The sequence below is a fragment of the Hippocampus bargibanti genome, linkage group LG09, assembly GCF_051943395.1.
Source record: "Hippocampus bargibanti isolate YZ-2025 linkage group LG09, ASM5194339v1, whole genome shotgun sequence".
NCBI classification, from domain to species: Eukaryota; Metazoa; Chordata; class Actinopteri; order Syngnathiformes; family Syngnathidae; genus Hippocampus; species Hippocampus bargibanti.
In genome coordinates this window covers 9,946,365-9,968,901 of record NC_142742.1, presented here as the reverse complement: position 1 = coordinate 9,968,901, position 22,537 = coordinate 9,946,365, and the positions used below count along the sequence as shown (strand labels likewise).

Sequence of the window (22,537 nt, the reverse complement as noted above, 5' to 3'; positions counted from 1 at the left end):
ATTCTGGCAATGGCGAATAAACAAATGACAGAGGTGTGCTGGCGAAGAAGCACTTGTACCGAAAAAAGGGAGACACACAACTTTGGTTTGGTTGTATTTTGGGTTTGAGACATTTGACAAGGAGCAGAAAACGGTTGCCTGGCACAAGAAGGTTTCCTACTCTGGCGCCGATAGAATTGTGTCAAATGTGTCACGTTAGGGAAAGAAAAAAGGGAAAAAAAGGTGGGGGCAGATTGAGAATTTCAAATAAAAGGCAAAAAAATGCAAAAAGGAAACGCAAAATCAAGCCAGTCGTGCAGTCAGATTAGCAATTCCAGAGAAATATAATAATAATATAAATAATATAACAGTCTGAACACAATATAATCCAAAGCAGCCCATACGTCAATCCACCCACGGACAAGTGCCAAATTTGAGAATGTCAAACCCCCCCTTGACGAAAATGAACCAAAATGATAGACAAGCCTGATGTGATCCCTTAATTGTGACGTGAAACAAAAACACATGAGGTCAAGTCAATGATGAGGATGATTTGGTTAAGAGTGGATAAGGTTGAAGACAAGACAAACAGATCGCAACCAGCCTAACCTTTTATTTCATCCGGCAAACCCAATTATTTTTCTTTTTGTTTTCCAGCAGTTGCCACATGGCGCCATGGCCGCCCCCCGCAGGTCAGTCTCGGTACTACAATCAGTGACATTAGTGTAGGTCATCTTGACATTAAGATGTTACGTGGACATGCGTCCCTTTTAGAATACAAAAAGCAGTGACGCTTCAATGGTGATGAGTACAGTTACGTGCCATTCTCCGGTAAATAAACATTATTTGTGAGCAGGGACTCACAGACAAAAAAGGCCATTGTGTCTCATTGGTAGAAGTGAGGAGGGCCGGGATGAGGGGGTGGCGTGTGGAGCCGAGCAAGGGGTCAATAACCTTTCCCATAGCTAACAAGATGACCTCATCCACATCACATGGGAGGATATGTGGCCCCTACCCAACACACACAAAAGCACCCCTACCCCCCTGTTCTTTATAATACTGACTATCCCTCTTCTTCTGACACGCCTTCCTCCTCTCAGGCAGAACAACTCATCAAGTGAGTAGCTTGGGATAACTATTTTTTTTTCATAAAGAGCACGAGAATGTGACTTTGCTTTTAATAACACAAACGGCAGTAAATGGGATCTTTGATATTCCAATTAGCGCCTTATGATACAAAACCCGCATTATTTATTAATCTGCCCCGGTAGTGCGATGTCATCTGTCTGACCCCCTAACTTCTGCGCTGATAAGGGGGAGCTCTCATGATGACAGACGGGAACATACAACAGCAGAACAGATACAGAAAAATTTGCCACGCTCGCAGTTTTCCGCCGACAATCTGAAAATTTGGTCTGGTTACGCCAAAGATCCATCAGACAAATGGTACAAATGCCAGCTAGAGTATTGGTCAAAATGGAACCACTACTTTATGACAAAATATCTACTAGGAACGGACGCTCATGTGAACAGTGAACAATTTGTCACCCAGTATTAATCAAAAAAACTTTTCATTCACGAGTGAATTTTGTTTTGTGTGGTCAGTTTTGGCAGACGTGCAATGCTAAGCATCGTGACACGGCAAGACCGCAGTACGGGAGGAACAGACGTAAAATACAGACGCTCCCCAACTTACAAACGAGATACATTCCTAACGGTCGTTCGTAAGGTGAATTCGTTCCCAAGTTGCTTTAGTACTACTTGAGAACGAGAAAGAGAGAGAACTCTTAAAGTGCCACACATCGGTATTAGCGGCGGAAATATGCACTACTTTGCAAAAAAGGTGTGCAATACAAAATTTAACTGAAAGCATCTCTGTCCGAACATTTTTCAACACACCCGTGAAAATATTCGTATGTACTGTTGTTCGTAACTCGAATGTTCATTCAAAGCAACAATGGGGGAAATCTAAATGGACGGGAATGCGGTCATTGCAAGAAATCAAGCCGGTTAAACGGAGACTGCCCGTGGTAAAGTAACAAATCCTGTAAATATTAAAACCGGCATGACCAAGTTTGAGTTAGAACTACAACACTATTGGGAGATGGAACGCGGTCGGACAGATTTCACGACGAACAGCTGACAGCGAGGTTACAGTGCACACCGCTTCATATTCGGATGACAGCGGACTATAGAGGACTCAAACTGACGCTTTCCACAGGCCCCCGCGGGGTAAGGCCACTGCAGCCTCTTATGCTTGCGCCAAGCCCCCCCTCACAGAAAAAAAACACAAGCGGTGGAGGACAGGTAAATTATTCATCTTTTGATTTATCGGCCAGCTGAAGGCGAGTGGGACGCCGCAGCAAAGGCTTCCGAACCGCAGGGAGGCCAAAGTGCTAAAGGCTTTGGACAGGGATGAAGTCAGATTAACATTCAAAGTATCTGCCAAATGACATATTTAGGGAACCATTACCGGTCTTTTAATTCGTGAGAAATTGACATGCTGCAAGAGACCGACATCTATTCAAACCCACAGTGAAACCAGCCATGAAAACCAGTGCAGCTGTGCAAAACAAACAAAAAAATTATAATAGGCAGGAGGCTAAGTACAAATTCCTGAGCTGGTTGCCAAAACTTGTTTCCTCGTCTTTCACCGAAAGAGAAAATGAATGCTGCCAGGGTGGGCGGGTAAAAATGAGACAAAGTGAGCATTCACCTCATCTAACCCTTCCCCCGTTTCTGGGATAAAAGGGGAGGAGACTCCAAGTGGTGCCAAAATAGTGTGATTCATGTTGTACTAAAGTTGTTACACACTCAAGTCTATTTGGGAAAAAAGTGTGCTCAAGATACTACAGAGACTGTATAATAGCAGAGACAAACACAACCTTCGGAGGAGAGGTCGCTTCGTTCTGCAATCTTAATTAGTCCAAAAGAAATTTGGAAAGGTGACTCCGCCCTCGGTGGGAGAGTGCCGGCGCAGAACAGGTGACGCTTGTCACAATGTCTCAAAGACAAAAACAAACCACAGATTCTTCAGGGTCTCAAATTCTGTCATTTGTACCAGGTGATGAGACGCAAGGTAAAAAAATGAACATTTTTATTCAAAGCATGCTGACACAACGTTCGGCGAGGGTATAGCTGTGGCTTGTGGTGAAGGTGTGAATACAAGTCCTATTCTTGTACAAATAAACGGATAAACATGACTTTTACTTCAAATTCCAGTGCCATTGGCCTTATTGTTATTACCCGACGAGGACAGCGCGAGATTGTAAGTGAATGACGCTCAGAGACAGGGGGCGGCGGTTGATAAGGGGGCCCCAGCATTCGCCGGATCGAAACCCGTGATAAACGCTCGGAGCCGATGTGCAATGACTTTATTACACAGCACCTGCTGGGGGTGCCACCTCTGAGGTGTAGGGTGGAACGAGGGGTTAGGGTGAGGCATGACAGACCGTAGCTCAACAACTAAAATCAGGTAAAGCAGTCTTGCCTTCACTACTACTATTTGAATTGTACAGACGATCCCCACCTTACGAACGAGATACGTTCTGAGCGGTCATTTGTAAGGTGAATTTGTTCGTAAATTGCTTCAGTGGTCTATTTTGTATGGAATATATGTTTAAGTCAAACACTGAACGGGGAAGTACAAAAAACAGACGCTCTAACATTCTAACTGTAGTATGACAACATATATCCTTGGGTCCTCAGTAAACCATTACTGAAGCTGCTGGCACGTAATTACTGAATTACTTTTTGTTATGCATCGCCATTCGCCTCCTCCTCTGAACTTCAATTGGGAAGAGTGATTTCATCCGCACCCACATACTCTAGGCAGCCAATCGTAAGCAAGCTTGGCGGATCGGGGCCTGAAATCATTGGCAGCACTTGAGCATAACGGGCGCTTGAAACCTCCAATGTGTCTATGTGCGTGCGTGTATGTGAAGCACAGTATGCAGCCAATCGCAAGCGAGCTCGGCCAGAAAAAGGCGCGCAATACAAAATCTAATTTACAGCACCTTTGTCCAAACGTTTTTCGACATACCGTACCCGCAAACATGTTTGTATGTAGGTGTTATTCGTAACTCAATGTTTGTAAGTTGGTGAGCGGAGGTACTGTTAGTTTGATCCCATTGTTTCAGAACACTTTTTAAGCTTTTTCCCGGTTTTCAAAATACTAAGAAACGAACTCGTATGTTATCCACTAAGGTACACCTCAACCTGAAACGGTATAGCAATGCAACCGAACCGGAAATTAAGCAGAAATTCCAAGGGAAATGGAGGATAACGGGAGAACGAGATTCCTCAATCCAAGATAAGACCCCCGATCTCTTGTATTTCGCCGGCGGTTTCATATTATTGCATTTATTTTGGTGTTGTTTGGGCCCACGTTCTTTCAGAGATAAGCAAAAAGGAAAATGGAAACCACAAGAGAGGAACTGAAAAAAGTTTGGTACGAGTATTTTTTTACAAAAGACAATTATGCTTGCATGCTATTAGCCAATTCATCAACTGTGTTATTTGGAAGTCTGCATCTTATTAACATCAATAGTTTTGCCGGCGCCACCAAGAAGGCCCAGACCAACTAGATTTTCTGATGCTCCACATTTTAAAAAAATATTGGTAACGGCACGGCACACACATGGCCAGAACAAGACCAGCGCAAAGCCTCCATATTTCAACTTCAACAATAGCAGATCCGGCTCAGTAAACCGGTGCACAGAATGGCGCTCGTTAATTAAATCCCAGCTTATAAAGTGGTGCTTGGGGAAAGGATGCAGGGGAGGGGAGGTGATGGGCGGATAAAACAGGTTTCAACTTGCGACGACGCCAAACAGCCCCGATTGACTCGTTCTGTCAGCCTCTAGCGGTGCACTAAGCAGTGCGGTGCTCTATCCTAATAGATACGGCATTGATTGTGTGTCAGAGGTTAGAGAAGGTCTCTTCCTGCGCCAAATACACACAGTCAACCTCGAAAATGTGCTCATTTCACTCAGATGGAGGAAATAATCACGCGAGTGGCTGCTAAATGACAGAAATTAGGGGCATGTTTTTACATATCAGAAATTAGGAGCATAGTTTATATATTACATAAATAGTTTCATTCCCTGGTGCTTTCTACTATCTTTGTGACTGCTTTTCTTCCTGTATATGATAGCTATCTATGTTAAGAGCTTTGTTACAGCTATAGCTTTTGTTAAAGCCCTATATAAATGAAAATGTATTGTATTGTATATGCGTGTAAAAAAACTGGAGGACGCACGGCATTGTCCCATAAGACAAACTCTCTAAACAAGTTTCCGTATTCATCGAAAGTTGTCTTCCAATTGTTTGCATCTAGCACGGGGAAAGTCACCCAAAAAAAGCAGAAAATAGTGGAGACAAAAAGGCAAATGAGTAGGAGCGTGCATGACATTGTTTGCTGCCAATGGCTGGGAAAATCTTTTTTATCTCAAAAAAAGACCCAGGGGAGGATTTTGCTTTGATCAAACAATTGAAAATCAATATCAGTGTTTGGATTGTGTGAAGGGAAAAAAATGGCCCCAAAAAATCCCTTCCGCCATATTCTCTGTAAACGTACAGCATCAGAAATCAGAAAACCTTTATTCGTCCCACAATGGGGAAATTTACAAAGCATTCATTGCGCTCTTCCCAACATTGCTGCCTGTTAAATGGGCGGTCTTCTCCTGCCAAGTGAAAATAGAGCAATTTGAAACTGTGTGTTGGCTGGCAGGCTGTAAAGATAAATAAAATAATGAGGAAAAAACATCACAGGTGTCACCTTAGGGAGATGAACAACTGGAAATGCAAGGGGAACGCATGGAGGGGAGTGCGGGGCTGTCAATCTACAACAATGACCTTGAGGCACGACATATATGTCAGCAACAAAATGGGTGCACATGGACGGGTGTTTGCTAGGGTGGGGTCTGCTTTCCTCACTTTCATAGCAGCAGCTGAGGAGGCATGCGCGGAAAAAAATGGGCAAGCGAGGTAGGGGAATTCATGCAGCTGTCGGTCGAGCATACATCACAAACACTTTCAGAAACAGTATCTGTATGATTCAGATGGAAGTGGTTCATTAGTTGGGGCTCAAAAAAATAGTTCCACCGTTTCCCTTACATCAGAGCTTTTGAGTGAATCCCCGAATGCCACATCAAGATGGCAAGGCCCTCAACGACCGGGACAAGAAAAACAAGCAGTCCCAAATGGGATCCAAAGGTTTCGGCTTTCTCAACACCAGGGTGACTTTCATAGCGCGCACTTGCAATTTCTGGCACTGGGCTAATATTTGGCCTGGTGCTGTGGAAACCCCTCGTAAAACTCAACACATCTCAACGGGGGTAGAAGTGAGGCTTGCGAGTCATAAATGTGATGTCATTTATTTCGAGAACAAGATTGAGATTTTTTTTAAACTGTATGCCATGATGTGAAACTCTTACACACTTTCAGAAAATAATAAAACAAAACTAAAATATTAGGTAGAGCTATTCAGATTGTTCATGGTACTTTTGCCAGATTTTGTAGCCCATAGTGGGAACACACGCAGGCACGATGTCGAGCCATTCAACCACTGCATATTTACAGACGGCTGTTATATTCTACAACAAGAATCTGCATTGATTATTCGTGACACATTAATAAAATGGTCAAGGTGTAGCACGCACTTCCTTTGAGTAAAAGCGCTAAAATGTTTAGCGTCATACGAAAGCTGGTAACTTCAATCAAATCCAATTTTACAAGAGTTATATGGGAGTTTTCACCACTTGCCTAAATTTTATTGATTTGCAGTTTGATTTCAATCATCGATAACATACTATACAGCATATTCTATCCATTCTGCATAGTGCTTTTCCAGTTGTTTTTTAACAAGGGCTGGATCCTGTCCCGGCTGACTTTGCAACTGGATTGATCGCCTGTCGATAAAACTAGCAGTTAGTCAGAAAACTATTCAATCTGTCCGTAGGGGAGGCTCATGAGTCCACCACCCTTCCAGCTGTGACGAAATAGCATACATCTGTACAAAATCAAGCACCAAAAACTTCCAAGAACTTGTTTTATACACTCTTCTCTAAACATTTAAGAAGCACAGTGACAACTCAGACTAATATATAATGTACTCGCTTTAGGTTCGAGAGTAGAGAAAGTTTGTTTTTAATTTCAAATGCCTTGTCCAAGTGAGGTTGACACCAATTCAGGGGAATTCAGTCTTGCCTGATGTTGGTTGCAAAGACAACTACATTATACACTCGTAAGAAAGCAGTCTTGTTTTGTTGGGCAACAATGTACTCTGGCAGTTTTCCAGTAGGTCCACTTCTATAACTTTGGCTTATCATCGATCTTTCACGGAGAAAAGATATCTGCGCAAACCGGTTTAGCTCCTGCATACTCGGGCGCCTACGCAACCGGGGAAACACAAAAAATACGAAAATATGCGGCATTATTTCAGCACACGGTGGTGTAAAAACGAAAACATAAAAAAACAACAACCTTATTTTCCTTTTTGTCGTGTGAAATGTGAAGCGGTTTCCGTTCCAAGTGTCCGGCGTTGTGCTTCACTCACGCGGGGGCTGTGGCGCTCTCTAGTGTCCCCTGCTCGGTTACATAAAACCCGCGTCGCTCTGTCTCTCACACCGGTTTACGATTGTTGATACTACCGACAATAATCCACTGTGATTAGCAAAATTCGAAGAAAATATACCACAAATGGCCAAAGTAGCAGATGGGCACATTTTTGTGTAAAATATAAAATATCGACGTTCGGGTATTTTTTTCAACGGCCGACGCAGCTAAATGGGGGAAATAAAAGAAGTAAAACATTGCTATGTTTCATTTGAAGTCGTAACTGGAGGACGAATGAGGGTAGAGAAGCGACGAAGAAGTTATGGAGGCTTTCCAAGCCTCGACCGGCCATTGTTTGGGCAAAACGCACACAACATTCCTCCACGGTTTGAGCTCGCCCGCTGGGCAACAACTCTCATCAGGTTCCAAACAATCCTAAAAGCCAAAATCACGCACTTTGTGTCCCTTTATGGTCGAATGTCAATTCACTGGCTTTTTGTAGCGCGTTTAACGAAAATGGCTTAAGTTTGAGTCGAGTGTAGTGGCTAGCTTGAAAATGTGGCTAGTAACAACCCCCCTCCCCAGGAGCTAAAACTACTGAAACATGTGGAACCAGGGCCCCTGCTCGATGAACAGAGCCCACAAACTGGCCCAAAGTTCATATAAAACGCACCACTGGGTTGTTGAATCGCAAAGGTAGTGGGTAGTTTACAAGTGTTTTGAACCAAGAGCGAAAGAAAGTTTTGCTCTCGTCGCAAAGTCAACAGTACTAATCCCAGCTACGCAGATAACACCATGCACTCGCCACTTTACAACGTGTTGCAGCGCTACTATATTTAAATAAAACAACAACAATAAAGAAGCGAGAGTAGGTGATTTATATTACGGGTGATCTGTGGACATTTTAACCGCGCGGTCGCGTGACATCGTTTCCCAGCGACCTCGGTAGCACCACCACCATGCCGCCACATACCTTCATCGAGAAGCCGCTCAAGGTGCGTGAAGATGCCGCAGAGATTGGGCAAACTGGTCATGAGCTTCTTCTCGTTCAACAATTGCATTAAATAGTCGGGACTCGGCCTCGGTCGCTCCTTCACTTCGACCTCTCCGACCATCATCTTTGCGGTGGGGAGAGCGGAACACGAAGCACCGCCGAACACAGAATCCTTCTTTTCGGGAGTGGGTGAGGGGGTGAAAGGAAGAAAAGAGAGAAAGGGGGAAGAAAAAAAACTTGCGGCACCCGATCCCTCGCTTTCCGCCCGCTCCTCGTGTGAACAGTACTCTGGCACTCTCCCCCCCGTTTCACGAATTGTTGCAGGCTTGCTGTGGTAGTGCTGTTTGGGGGGTGGCGGAGGACAAAAAACAGACAGCGTTATTCCCTTGCGCTCGTGGAGACTGTGTGCGCTCGGGGACGTTCGATTCCTCCACTGTAAGCGCGAGGGACTGTTCCGCCGGAACAGGTCCGTCCTTCCTCGCCGTTGATTGGCCGGTGTACTTTCATTGGGCTAATGGAATAACCAATGAGCGTCCGGAGCTCAAGCCGTTAGAGGCGGGGCTGAGTCGTGGCGACAAATGATGGATAGGAACAAGGGCCAACTGCGGGTGCGGCGCAGGAATGCACATCAACCTCCGAAAGTGTCATAAAATATGATCCCGGGTTGACTAAAACTTGATCACGTATACTCTTATTAAAAAGTGTGATTACAATTACGCTTATTTATTCCAGTAATTTTTATTCAACAAGGTTTTAATGTTGTTTGAACGTAAACAAGAATGCATTGGTAAATCACACACATACCGAAAGAATAGTTCAAGCCTCCACTTTCTGGTTTCAAAACAAGCGCCGGATTTTTGAGAAAGGGCTTCAAAACAGCATCCGTTTCAAAATATGGTTTCCAGGTTTCAAGATAGGGTTAGCATGGTTTGGAGTTTGTAGTAAATATTTCTAACAACAGAAGTCAGGTATCAATCCAAGCTGTCAATGCTAGTTGTTCGGATTTTAAATTTAAGTGTGGGATTGGGGTTATATTGGCCTTTTGAAGTGTCAGTGGGCCTTCTCTATCGTGATTTTATGTTTGGTCTTCCAAGAGAATTAAAAAAAAAATAACGCATCTGGTTTTGGCCCGCCTTGAATTTCTTTGAACTTTTATTTGCCTGGGTTTCAACAAGACATGTTTTAAAACAATTTTGGCAACCTAGCTACTGTTAATCTTTCTTACTGTGATAAAACAATCAAGAGATGTTATTGTTTGTCATCTAATGCTTATTATGTTATCTTATCACTTCGGTAGACAACATGTCGCGGAAGCCACAGTTAGCTGACCGTTATCTGTGCTATTTTTAACCCTGTTTGTCTTTGAAGAAAATCTAATAACCTGTACTTGCAAAGCGTAGTTTTGGACCATCATTGGAAAACATCACATGTGAAATGAAACTAGCTAGCAGGTTGCGCAATATCTACAATCTACTGTAAATGCTCCATGAATGACATTAGAATGGAGCAACTTGCATGACAAGGGGCGTAAAGTGGCCTATAATTCCATAATTTTTCATCTTGTTATTTATTTTGATTTGGAAATAAATATACTTTAGACTTTTCTTTGAAAGGTAACCTGTTATGTCCTCTGAGTAGCCAGCGCGACAACGCTTACAATTTGGCATCGCTGCGTGCATTTTAGCCATTCAATTCTCGACATAAAAAATACAATAAAACAGTTTCCACTGATTTTGATGACAAGATTACAGCTAACTATTGCCACAGGTCAAATGACGAGTCCAAAAATGACATCAGCAGTGCAGCCCACGTCCTAACACAACATCTGTTGTTACCCAAGACTTGTACATGTTGTTATCCTTCTTGGGACAGATTGATCAACGCTGCCGATCAATAGAATCTTTTCATCGTCCTGTCCTTGAGGACCTTTCTACATATCTTCAGAAGATTAACATGCCTGATCAAAGGGACAAGTGGGCGAAAAAAAAAATACTAGCTACATTTAATTTCTCACCCGAGAAACGGTCAGGTGGTTTTCATATACAGTAGGAGTTATTCAATGTAATCAGATTTTTTTTAACCAAATTCAACTCATAACCTACTCTTGTGTGTACCTTGGGATGACATTTCCTAACTCATTCACTGCCAGATGTTCAAAAATGGGTCCACTCCAGTGCCAGGGTTTTTGTCATTGTCACTTGAATTCCGGGCCCCACATAATATTGAGTTGTAGGGCTACATAAACATTCAATACAGTGTTAGAAACCTTAGACCAGGGGTCGGGAACCTTTTTGACGAAGAGAGCCATAAAAGGAAAATATTTAGAAATGTTTTTCAGTGCGAGCCACACACGCACACATGCGTGGCCACTTTTCAACAAAATGACAGAATGTATTACCTGTATTTAAAATAACTTTGTGATAGTACTCACCGTTAACATGAATGGTTTTCCGTTCCTCATGATTGGTAACGAGCCAAACGATAGGAATGAAAGTTGCCGGGTCCATTCACGAAGTTACTGCTAGGTAGACTGCACACTGCTCATTCGCTTCCACACTTGCTCTCTGCTGTCTCTCGCAGAAGTACAGTATATTGATGCTAACGTTAGTATGGGGTTTGTCAAAGTGCCACTGACATTCGACTGTTTCATCGATGGTATTGTTTCATTGCAAATTAGAATCAGAACATTTTCTCTCCACAATGGCGAATCTTTCGGTTTATTCAACCTGAAGTGTATATATTTTTTACTCGTCTGGCTTTTTTAAAAGGGGTGTTTACCTGTTTCAACAACAGCCAGTATCATCCAATCAAAATTGCGCTTTTCGCCAACTGAGGTCAGTATCATCCAATCAAAATTATGCTTTCCGCCAACTGCAGCCCAAACTGGAAATAAACAGCGAAAAAGCAATAATATGTATTTAATATTATCGCCGAGCCAGATGCAATCATCAAAAGAGCCATATATGGCTCGCGAGCCATACTTCCCGACCCCTGCCTGAGACTCTCTACTTTCATCTCAAAAAAAGAGTACATTCCTAAATTATATGGGTCTGGAGTATTATGAGCTTAAAATGAATATTGGTTTATATAGCGCTTGAATACATATGGGTTTATATAGTGCTTGAACAACTGCTAAAGCTGGAACAAAGCGCTAACATGGAAAAAAAGGAAATGCTGCCCCCTTGTGGAAAAAAAACATTGCCAGAGGCCATGACCAGCGTTTTATCGGCATCCAAGCATGAAAAAAACAAAACCTGAACAAATTCAGGAATGGCGCTCTCCGTCATATTTTCAATTCCACAATAAATTTGTGAATAGCAGTGAATGAGTTAATCATTACCTGAACATCAACATGGATGATCAGTGGGATACATAAAAAAATGTGTGTGGAAAATAGGGTCTGCTTAAATCTGACCGCCCCTTTCCGACTCTTGGACCTCATTCAACGTGTCCGCTCGCCCACTCGCCGGCTCCATGAGTGCTCCAACAGCTGCACTATGACCCGTTTTGGCTTCGGCTTGTCACCATTGTGCTGACGAAAGCTAACTTCCAGCCTGTACAAGAGCGGAGTGCCGGCAAATCATCAAACAAATTGAAAGATTGCGCATTTGGATCAGTTTTATCCAGATGAAACCGAACAGTCTGTAACGTTGTTACACGGTTGCCTTAACGACCACACCCAGCCTACAACAATGAAGTAGAGTCTAAATTTGTTATGACTGTAATTACCGAGCTTTATTTAAGCCTTTATGAACAAGCACAGCTTAAAAATGATCATACAAGCTACAAATATGGGATCAGAGGACAGATTGACATGATTATGATCCCGTCCAAATGGAAAGTGGGCCGCCATTCAGTCCTCCCACATGTTCATGATCCTAAATACACCTTTAAGACCACCGCTGCTTTGCTAAAGAAGTTGAGGATAAAGGTGACGATTGGCCAAGCATGTCTCCAATTTCACACTTTGATGGGTGTGCGGGTGCTTCAGAGAGCAGCCTATTTCCACACAAGCAATTAAAAAATATTTTTTTTCCCGCAATATGTTCCGTCTAAGTGGATGGAATATCCAATTACCATATTTCTTCAAAAGAAAATATGCCAGTTCACCTTATATGTGAAGTCATATTGAGTCGCAACAGGTCTCGCAACTACAGTCAGCAGCCACACTAACTCCATTTCCACAGAATTCATGTGTAACCCCAGCTTCTACTGTGGCGCCTTATAATATGGAGTGCCTTATATTTGGAAAACGTTGGGACCGGCACAAGAAGACTTATGTCCCTTTGTGGCTACAGAACAATCACCTCACTCAGTAAAAGGCTCCCAAACACAAAATGGCCATCGGCACAGCAACATTCAGAAAAGCAAAAACTATACATTTAGCAACATCAGAAAAATAAAAATGACCCCAAAGTTTTGAGCTTGCACTGTTTTTGCATCGCACATGATATACACTTATTCAAACAGTATAATTCAATTACATTGGTCTACCACACTGGTAATATAAAAATTGTCAAATCTTTACAAATGTGCCGGTCCCAAGCCCGGATAAATACAGAGGGTTGTGTAAGGAAGGGCATCCGACGTAAAAGCTTGGCCAAAACAAACATGTGGAACAAAATTCTAAAGATGGAGGACACTGATTTGCTGTAGCGACCCCTTGAAGGGAAAAGCCGAAAGGAAAAGAAGAAGATTCATTTAAGTTGCGCCTTATAGTTTGGTGCGCCTTGGAAAACGTTTGAAAATACACCATTCATTGGGGGTGCGCCTTATACTCCGTTGTGGCTCATACACCGGAAAATACGGTCCAATACGGTCCACGGACTTGTTATTGAACAGTAAATGGTGTTCCCTTGCCCCCAATGCGTACTGTACAAAAACACTCACAAACGAAGCAAAAAGTTCTTCCAGACCATCCCAAATGCTCTGTGTCTGTGTCTGTGTGTTGACGTATTTTCTCAATTTTAAAAGCACCAGGGGAAAAAAATCCCAAACGCATTGCATCAAATGGAAGCTGGCATTGATTTTGGGCTAAATGGCTTTAGTTCTTATCTTTAATCGTGCACATGGTCATTTGAACCTTGACATGTATGAATGTGTGTGTATGTGTTTACTCTCATATTTCATCAGCGTATAAGTGAGAAGACACAGGTGGGCACACTTAACTCATTCAATGCCAGACGTGCAAGAATGTGTCCACTCCAGTGCCATGGTTTTTGTCATTGTCACTCGAATTCCAGGACCCACAGAATATTGACTTTTAGGACTACATAAACATTCAATACAGCGTTAGGAACCTTAGAATCTCCTCTTTCATCAGAAATAAATAGTTAATTTCTAAATTAGATGGGTCTGGAGTTATATGAGCTTGAAATGAGGATGGCTGTCCAAAATATAATGCAATACATACATATCGGTTTATATAGCAAAGCTGGAAAAAAGCGCTAACATGGACAGAAGGCAAATGCCCCTTGTAAAAGGGAAAAAAAACATTGCGAGAGGTCTGGCCAGCGCTTAATTGGCACCTGAGCAAGAAAAAACAAAACCCAAACAAATTCAGGAATGGCGCTATATGTCATATTTTCAATTCCCGAATAAATTTGTGAATGGCATTGAATGAGTTACAGAGCACAAATGCGATGAATCCCCACTTTTGTCCATTGTGGCTTTGTCAATTTGAATAACACGCTTTCATTTTAAATGATTCATCCAATTAATATCCAGATAATTACAGAACATGCGTTGACGCTGTAAGCTCCCTCACAATGAGCTGACTAAAGTGCCACGGGGTCTTAACTGGAAGCGTGCCAGTAGGCGCTGGTAGGCTGGCTGCGGCGTGCCTCTCGGTACCAGCCTGTGCCACGGGACTCACGTCTGTCTGTGATGTGGCGCTAAAGCATCCTGACTGGCACATTGAAGAAGAAACAAAAAAAACAAACAAACAAATCAATCTTGTACTATTGACAAAACTCGTTTTGAAGCAGAACGAGGCATAACATTTAGGATGTTCCATTAACCGGCTATGCTACCGGAGGAAAAGTAGAATATCCAGAGAAAACCCACACAGGCTCGGGGAGTGTCACGTTTCGGTTTGTGACCAACGGGTGGCATTGTAGGGCCCCACCTGCAGCTGCACAGGTGGCGGTCGTTTTAATCAGTGGCAGTTAAAAGAACTCCAGGCATGACCATTTGGGGTCGGGTTTCTCCTGTCACGTTTCGCTCATGTTTCTCACCACTGTAGGTCATGTTTTACTCTTGCTCTCATTTATGTTTTGCTCTTGTCCTCTGTCATATTGTTGCTCATGTTGCGGTCACTGCTAATCTTTAGCGTCAGCCACAAATATTGTTTGTTAATTTTTACTTTCATCATGTGGGAGTTCTGGATTTAGTCATTGTTTGTTTCACCCTGTCAGGTTTGTTTCGTCTTGTCATGTTTTACCTAGGGTTTTGTTCGCTACTTTGGACCTTTATGTTCTGATGACTTTGTTGTTTGAGATTTTGTTCCTGCTGACTGTAACTCCTTTACTGATATTCCTGAATCTAATCAGGAATTGATAATATGACGTAGAGTGCCATTCATAAATGTGTTAGGGTTTTTTTATGCTTGTGTGCCTATAAAGCGCTGGCCACGGCCTCTGGCAATGATTTTTCTTTTCCACAAGGGAGCATTACTTATCTTTTTAGCCCTTTGTTCCACCGTCAGCTGTTTTTAAAGCGCTATGCAATATAAACCAATCTGTATGTATTGCATTGTATTTTCAACAGCCGCCCTCATTTTAAGCTCATATAACTTCAGACCCATATAATTTAGGAATTAACTCTTTTTTTCTGATGAAAGAAGAGAGTCTAAGCCTTAGACTCTCTTCTTTCGCGAGGTTTCTAACACTGTATTTAAAGTTTATGTAGTCCCAAAACTCAATATTCAGTGGGTCCTGGAATTCAAGTGACAATGACAAAAACCCTGGCACTGGAGTGGACACATTTTTGCACATCGTCTGGCAGTGAATGAGTTAATACAATTTGTCACATACCCCCTGCTCCTCCTCCCTGCCTGCTTTTTTGGGGTCCACCATCATCTTGCAAATCGTGACAGGGAGAACATGGAAACACCACAGAGTAAGGAAATCGAACCCTGCGCCTCTGCACTGTGAAGCCAACATGCTAACCATTGCACGAATCATTAATGACCATGAAGTTTATGTATGTGAACCGACTCTCCAGAATTGAAAACTGCCACATGGTCCGTGTGCGGAGCAAGCTCGAAAGTCTCAAGGAGATGGCGGCCTGCGAGACTTCTATCCATCATGTTACATTTGACACTTAGCCGCCGACTGGATGACAGGGTTGAGGAAGGCCAAATATGTTTTCAAGTTAAGCCAGTTTCATTTATGGCCCAGGGGAATGATTTATCCATGTTTCCCTCTGCACCTTCCAAGGAATCTGGTGGAATATTATTTTGGCAAATTTCCTTGGTCCCATCACAAGTCCCGCTGCTTATGAAAAGCTGGCTCGCCCTCACCCAACTTGCTTGGGAGATAGAATCAGAAGCCCCTTTTAAGTCAAAGTTGAACCCCTTCGCCGCCACCACCATATCACTGTGAAAACCTCCTGGCTGAGACTCAGGACGCCAGTTGACCCGGTCGTTTCCGGGCTTCTGGGGTAGTATCAGATGCCCCTTTCATACTAGTTGACAATGTTCCCGTGTTGTCAGCCTGCGGGATTGATACCAACGCGAAAGCACGGGGCTAACGAGTATCAGAGCCCTCCCACCCCTACCCCACAGCCCATCAATCTGCATAAAAACCAACATGGAGGATCAAGTTAACCTTGTAAATGCCTAACAAAATCTTTGTGGTCGATCCAAAGGCTGCACAACAGCTGGATGAACTCGAATCGCAGAGAGGTAGCACATCTGCGAATCACAGTGTCAGTTGTGTTGGAGGTTGCAGTAATATTTGATGGATTCTGATTGACAGGTCATCTTGGCTGATTTTGGAAAGACTCTCCACGGGTCTGTTGCAACCGCAGTTAGCATGATGTTTTGAGGTTTGTGGTACAAATATGCTTCCTTCCTGTTTGGAGTTTGTAAACGTGTGTGTGTGTTGAGGTTTTTGCCTGACAACTTCTTTTGGTAAAATCATTTTAATTGCAGTTTTTGTCCAAAAATTGTCAGACGGTACTGTAACTTGTTATTGACATTGCGCGGTGGGGGGTAGGCTTATGCCTCGAGGGTTGTACGGTAGCAGTCAACTCAACGCAGGACTAATGTTGATGCCGTACTGATGAGCTCAGAAATGACTTGAGAAACTGTTATGAATGCAACTGGAGTTCGAGGCACGACACACATTGTTGCACTATGATTGGCTGCAGGGCACGCCGGTGAGATTCATAACAACGTTTAATCCAGCCATGCATTCATACTTCATCTGAACGACTTTATCAGAATGATGGCCCCGGAGAATATCTGTCTGTCAGTTTATTTAGAAATGTTTTTAACTGTTACATTTTTAACTCATTCATTGGCATTCCAAAATTTATTCGGGAATTGAAAATATGACATAGATCGCCATTCCAGAATTTGTTTGGGTTTTGTTTTTTCTTACTCGGGTGCCGATAAACATGGCCAGACCTCTGGCAACGTTTTCTCCCTTCCACAAGGGGGCAGCATTTCCTTGTTTCCATGTTTGCGCTTTGTTCCAGCTTCAGCTAGTGTTAAAGTGCTATATAAACCAATATGTATGTCTTGCATTGGATTTTGGACAGCCACCCTCATTTCAAGCTTGTTTAACTCCAGACCCATATAATTTAGCAATTAACTCTTTTTCTGATGAAAGAAGACAGTCTAGGGAAAGGGTGTCAAAGTCATTTTTTTGCCGTGGGCCACGTTGTAGTGACGGTTTCGTTTCGGGGGCCGTTATGAATTAAGGGAAGTCATTAAAATGTTTCCTACCCTCCACATATTACATCCAGAACGCACAACAAATTAATGAATAACTCGTTTTGAAATTTGAAGTCAAGAATAATGACTGTTATCGTGGTTTACATCCAATAATTTGAAATTTTGGTTTTAGCAAGCATCATAGAATTTCCCATGTTTGATTTGCTTTCACGGGCCGAATAAAATGATGTGGCGGGCCAGATTTGGCCCCCGGGCCTTGACTTTGACACCATGGTCTAGGGTTTCTTACGCTAAATTGAGTGTTCATGTGGTCCTGAAACTCAATATTCTGTGTGTCCTGCAATTTTAGTGACAATGACAAAAACCCTGGCACTGGAGTGAACACATTTGTGCACGTTTAGCAGTGAATGAGTTAAGATCACTGCATGCTTTTGTAAATTGCTATTTTTCCTCAATAATATACCCATGACATTTTTTTAAGCTTCTTCCTGTATGTCTACTTGCTTTAGGAAATTTCCAGAGTCAGGAATATTTTGCTTACATGAAACATAAAGAGCACATTTCATCTTTTTTTTTTAATTCAGCTTCTGCAGTGAAGCAACTTGCGGAAAAAGTCTGTTTTTGTTTGTTTGTGTGCCTGTTTTGCACTTACAAAGCGGTCACACGACCGAGTGTTTGTGAGTGATAAGACTTGGAAGAAGGCGCTTCCTCATTGATCACGCCGGTCCAGGGGAAGATTGACCCTGCGGCGTGGTCTGCAATCGAAACACACATCCAAACACACGCACACACATCCAAACACAAACAGATAAGAGCAGCATTCGCAAACATTGGTGAATGTATTATTCGCGACAAAGTCCTCACATAGTTTCCACAGGGATCAGGCAGCGGCAATCTCCGACTCAGAGCAAAAGCTGCGGAAGAAGGAAAAGGGAAGGAAGCGATAGACGAGAAGACTTGAGCTGCTGACTGCGCTTCTTCTTTCTGTAGCTGACGCCTTCTAAATTCCAGCTCTGAATACGCAACAGTATTAACCATGTTGCAGTATTGTGTCGCTTGCTACCTTTCCCTGACTGTCTTCAAGCTTGGTCGAGAATTGTCATCTGACTTTTTACCTTCAACACCTTCATAGAAGTCCAGATGACGGCTGAAGAAACCTTTTCATCGACTACTAAATACGACTACTAAATAGTGTGCAAATAGTCAGCAGGCTTGTCAAAAGAATAGGTGTTACAAAATCAAATCACATTATCATTGCTGTTTGTATTTTATATAAGAAACACCAAGCTATTCTCCTTCATCCCTTTTAAGTCTATCATCTCTTTGAACTGTGTCCAGTGAGGGCCAAGGAAAACCAAATCATATTTTATTTTAATTCATTCTATCTAGAATTATTTAATGTCAAATAAGGCCATGTTTTTAAAGGAGGAAAGACAAGATTTCATTGATTATTTTGGGCAACATTTTTTTTCAATTCCTCAAAAAATATGTATAAATTTGTGACGGAACCTGAAGTAGCCTGATAGTTCAATATGTATTGTATTGTATTGTATTGCATTGTATTTATAATTCTTCCTCAATATATTTTGTATAATTGGCAACGGTTGGTTTTTAAATGTAATTTGCTAACACACTCACTTCATGTGAACACTGTAGTAAATTTAAACACAAAATTCCACCCGCAAAAAAGACAAAAAAACAACAACTTTGTCCTTGGCAGAGGTCTGGCATGCAGTGAACACCATTCCAGTCGTTTGTTCTCTCTGCTGAGCACACACACCAGACAAATATTACATTGGCCCTGGCGCTCCTCTCATGTGATTATATTCTCTCTCGGTCTTTGTCTTGTTTCAACTTTTTCCTCAATCTCATTTTGTCCTGCGTCAACACAACGCTATCAACGTGTTTGGACAGCTTTCGACGTCTCCGCTGGCCCGTGACGACGGAGAAGGACAAACTTGAGCTTTCAGGAAATTTGCCACGTTTTCACTCCCCAATGACTTTGGTCAAGGGGAGTCGGGGGGCAGCGGCAGCTGTCGCGAATGCCCCAACTTTCCACGCTAATAATAACCCGCTGCTAGCTAAGTGAGTTGGGCTGTGTGTGGGGGAGGGGAGGAGGGTGTTATTGTCTCAGGTTGACCCCCCCACCAGAGTCCAGTTACAACGAGGTTGTGAGGATTAGGCCAGGATGTGAATTAAGGAGGAAAACTATTTTACCCTTGGAAGGTGGTTGAACGTAACTCTTGGAAGTGACTGGACGCAAAGCTCCTGGAAAACAAGAGTCATGTGATTTCCCCACCCTGAAATCCAGCAAGTGGTCAGCAAAACTCATACTTGAGACAGTTCAGCTATTTTTAACTTCACTAGCGTATCTTCAGAATGTATAGAGGGGTGTGAACAGATTTGCATGACGTTTGGCGTGTAGTTTCATTGTGGCCTGAGAATAAATTCATGAAGAACCCGGATCAAGATCGAGATCCAAAGGTTTTTGTGTGGACCTAAACAGGATTTATTTCACTTAAATTTGGAGAGCAGCTTTGGTGTGAGATGTAAGTTGGGGATCCTTTTTCTTTTTTATTTTATTTTCCATAGACATCAGACTTTGAGGTTTGCAAAAGACCCCGCCTCACATTAACTGCCATTCATGAATTTATTCGGGAATTGAAAATATGACATAGAGCGCCACTCATGATTTTTTTTTTCTTGTTTGGGTGCCGATAAAGTGCTGGCCATGGCCTCTGGCAATGGGTTTTCTCTTCCACAAGGGGGCAGAATTTCCATTTTTTTTCCATGTTAGTGCTTTCTTCCCGCTTCAGCTGTTGTTAAAGCAATATAAACCAAAACGTATGTATTGCATTATATTTTGACCAGCTGCCCTCATTTCAAGTTCACATAACTCCAGACCCATATAATTTCGAAAATAACTCTTTTCTTCTGATGAAAGTTTTCTTACGCTGCATTGAATGTTTATGTAGTCCTAAAACTCAATATTCTGTGGGTCCTGGAATTCGAGTGACAACAACAAATTAAAAAAACTATGTTTTTATCTGTTACATTTTTAACTCATTCACTGCCATTCACAAATTTATTCGGGAATTGAAAATATGACATAGAGCGCCATTCCCGAATTTGTTCGGGTTTTGGTTTTTCTCGCTCAGGTGCTGATAAAGCGCTGGCCAGATGTCTGGCAATGTTTTTTCCTTTTCATAAGGCAGCAGCATTTCCTTCTTTTCCATGTTAACGCTTTGTTCCAGCTTCAGCTGTTGTTAAAGCGCTATATAAACCAATATGTATATATTGTATTTTGGATAGCTGCCCTCATTTCAAGTTCACATAACTCCAGACCCATATAATTTATGAATTAACTCTTTTTTTGATGAAAGAAAATAGTCTAATTTTTCTTAAGATGCATTGAATATTTATGTAGTCCTAAAACTCAATATTCTGTGGGTCCTGCAATTTGAGTAACAATGACAAAAGCCCGTTTTTTTTGCACGTCTGGCAGTGAATGAGTTCAAATACAAATGTAGTCATAGATTGAACTGATCCAAAAACTAAATTTTGCTGGGTGCCTATTTGCAAGACAACTATTTGATTCTTTGGGCATTAGTTTCCTTGCAATGCATTTTGTCATTCTGAGTTTCCCATTTTCAATTTTGTTCGAGCTCATAATCCTTTGGTTAAGACAGAAAGACTCATTGTATCAAACACTTTTGTTTTTGTTGTTAGAGGAAGGCTGATTTGTGCGACCCAAAAGATAAACAGAATCAGTTTAGTATCTAGATCAATTGATACATCCATAAAAAATTAATAAATAAGAAAAATCCACCAAGGCAAGTGTTTGTGCCCCGATTTCAAGATCATTACAAAGCGATAAACCAACTCCACTTATTCCATCAAGTCCTCCACAATACAAAAATCCCCTTCGGCTCAGATAACAAAGTCTTATCGCCAAGAGGTATCGTGTGCTGTTATGGGAGTAGAGGATGATGCTAAGGCCAAAAAAAAAGAAAAAAAAACTGTCAGCGTATGCACACTGGATGGAGGAAAACACATCCATTTCCTGGGGCATGTTTGGCCACCCGCAGTCCAGAAATAATATCGCTCATTATGAGAAAAAAAGGTCACATTATTTTTACTTAGGCATCCTGACTTTATTTTGCGGGTAGACCGCACGTCACAAATGAATGTGTGCTTTTGCATCAGTGCCCTTTCTTTGGACCAATCATGCACTGCTGCGTCTCGTGGGCAAACTAACCTCAATGGCTGCTCATTTCACTTTGGTGACTGACTTGCATGAGCTGATTTAACTTGCTGATGTTGTTAGGTGCCATTTGAATGTGTGTGCACGTGTGTATGAGTGTGTACGTGTGAGTGTGCAAGCATGTATGTAGAAGCGTGTGCATGCTCGCGATGCGCTTATTCGCTTTTGCCGCTTTTCTTAATAAGCTGCACTGGCTTCTCCGAGAGGTCGGAATGGACACGGTTTAGCATTTAATTCCCATTAGTGCCTTGTGATGTAACCTAATTGAGCCATTAGACTGCCCGGCCCTCTTCATGTTAACGTGCCATTTTTTTTAGCTATACAACATGTCCGCGCTGCCCCCTTTAGTGACCAGACAAGTGAGCCAGTGGCTCACTTAAATTGGTTGAGTGAAGAAGGACGTAACTGATACAGTTCCACTCAACCGCAGGCTAGTCAACGTTCGACCCACCGCTCAAGTGAGACAGTCGAAAACGTTCAGTTTGGGATTTTCATTGTGGTGGGGTATTTTTTTTTTCAATTCAGTTTTCAGTTTTGGAAGGCTTCGATGAAAAGGTTTCTTCAGCCGTCAGTTTGCTGACGAAGTTTCTTGGATAAGAAGCGAAACGTCCGACACCGTCAAAGAAGTACAGATGACGGCTGAAGAAACCTTTTCATCGATGGACGACTGTACGACTGAGAGCTTACACAGACAAATTGAAGGCTATTTCTATGTATTTATTTATTTATTTATTTATTTATTTATTTGAGTGGGCTTGGTGTATTGTAATCTCCTGCTGAGATCAGTATTTTAAGTAGGCCTCCTGATAGTGTCTATTTAATCATTAAATAGAAAAAAAAG

The 22,537-nt window shown here is 42.3% G+C and overlaps 1 protein-coding gene across 5 annotated transcripts in view; it reads right to left on the bottom strand.

Annotated features, from left to right (window-relative positions):
* Positions 1 to 8,966, bottom strand: part of qkia (QKI, KH domain containing, RNA binding a) — a 77,016-nt gene extending 68,050 nt beyond the window's left edge. For all 5 annotated transcript variants that reach the window (XM_089005267.1, XM_089005269.1, XM_089005265.1 and 2 more), the window contains exon 1: positions 8,510 to 8,966. In XM_089005267.1, coding sequence (XP_088861393.1) covers positions 8,510 to 8,654 — 145 coding nt within the window. In that variant the 5' untranslated portion in view covers positions 8,655 to 8,966. The remainder of the gene's footprint in view (positions 1 to 8,509) is intronic.
* Between the last annotated feature and the right edge of the window lie 13,571 nt (positions 8,967 to 22,537).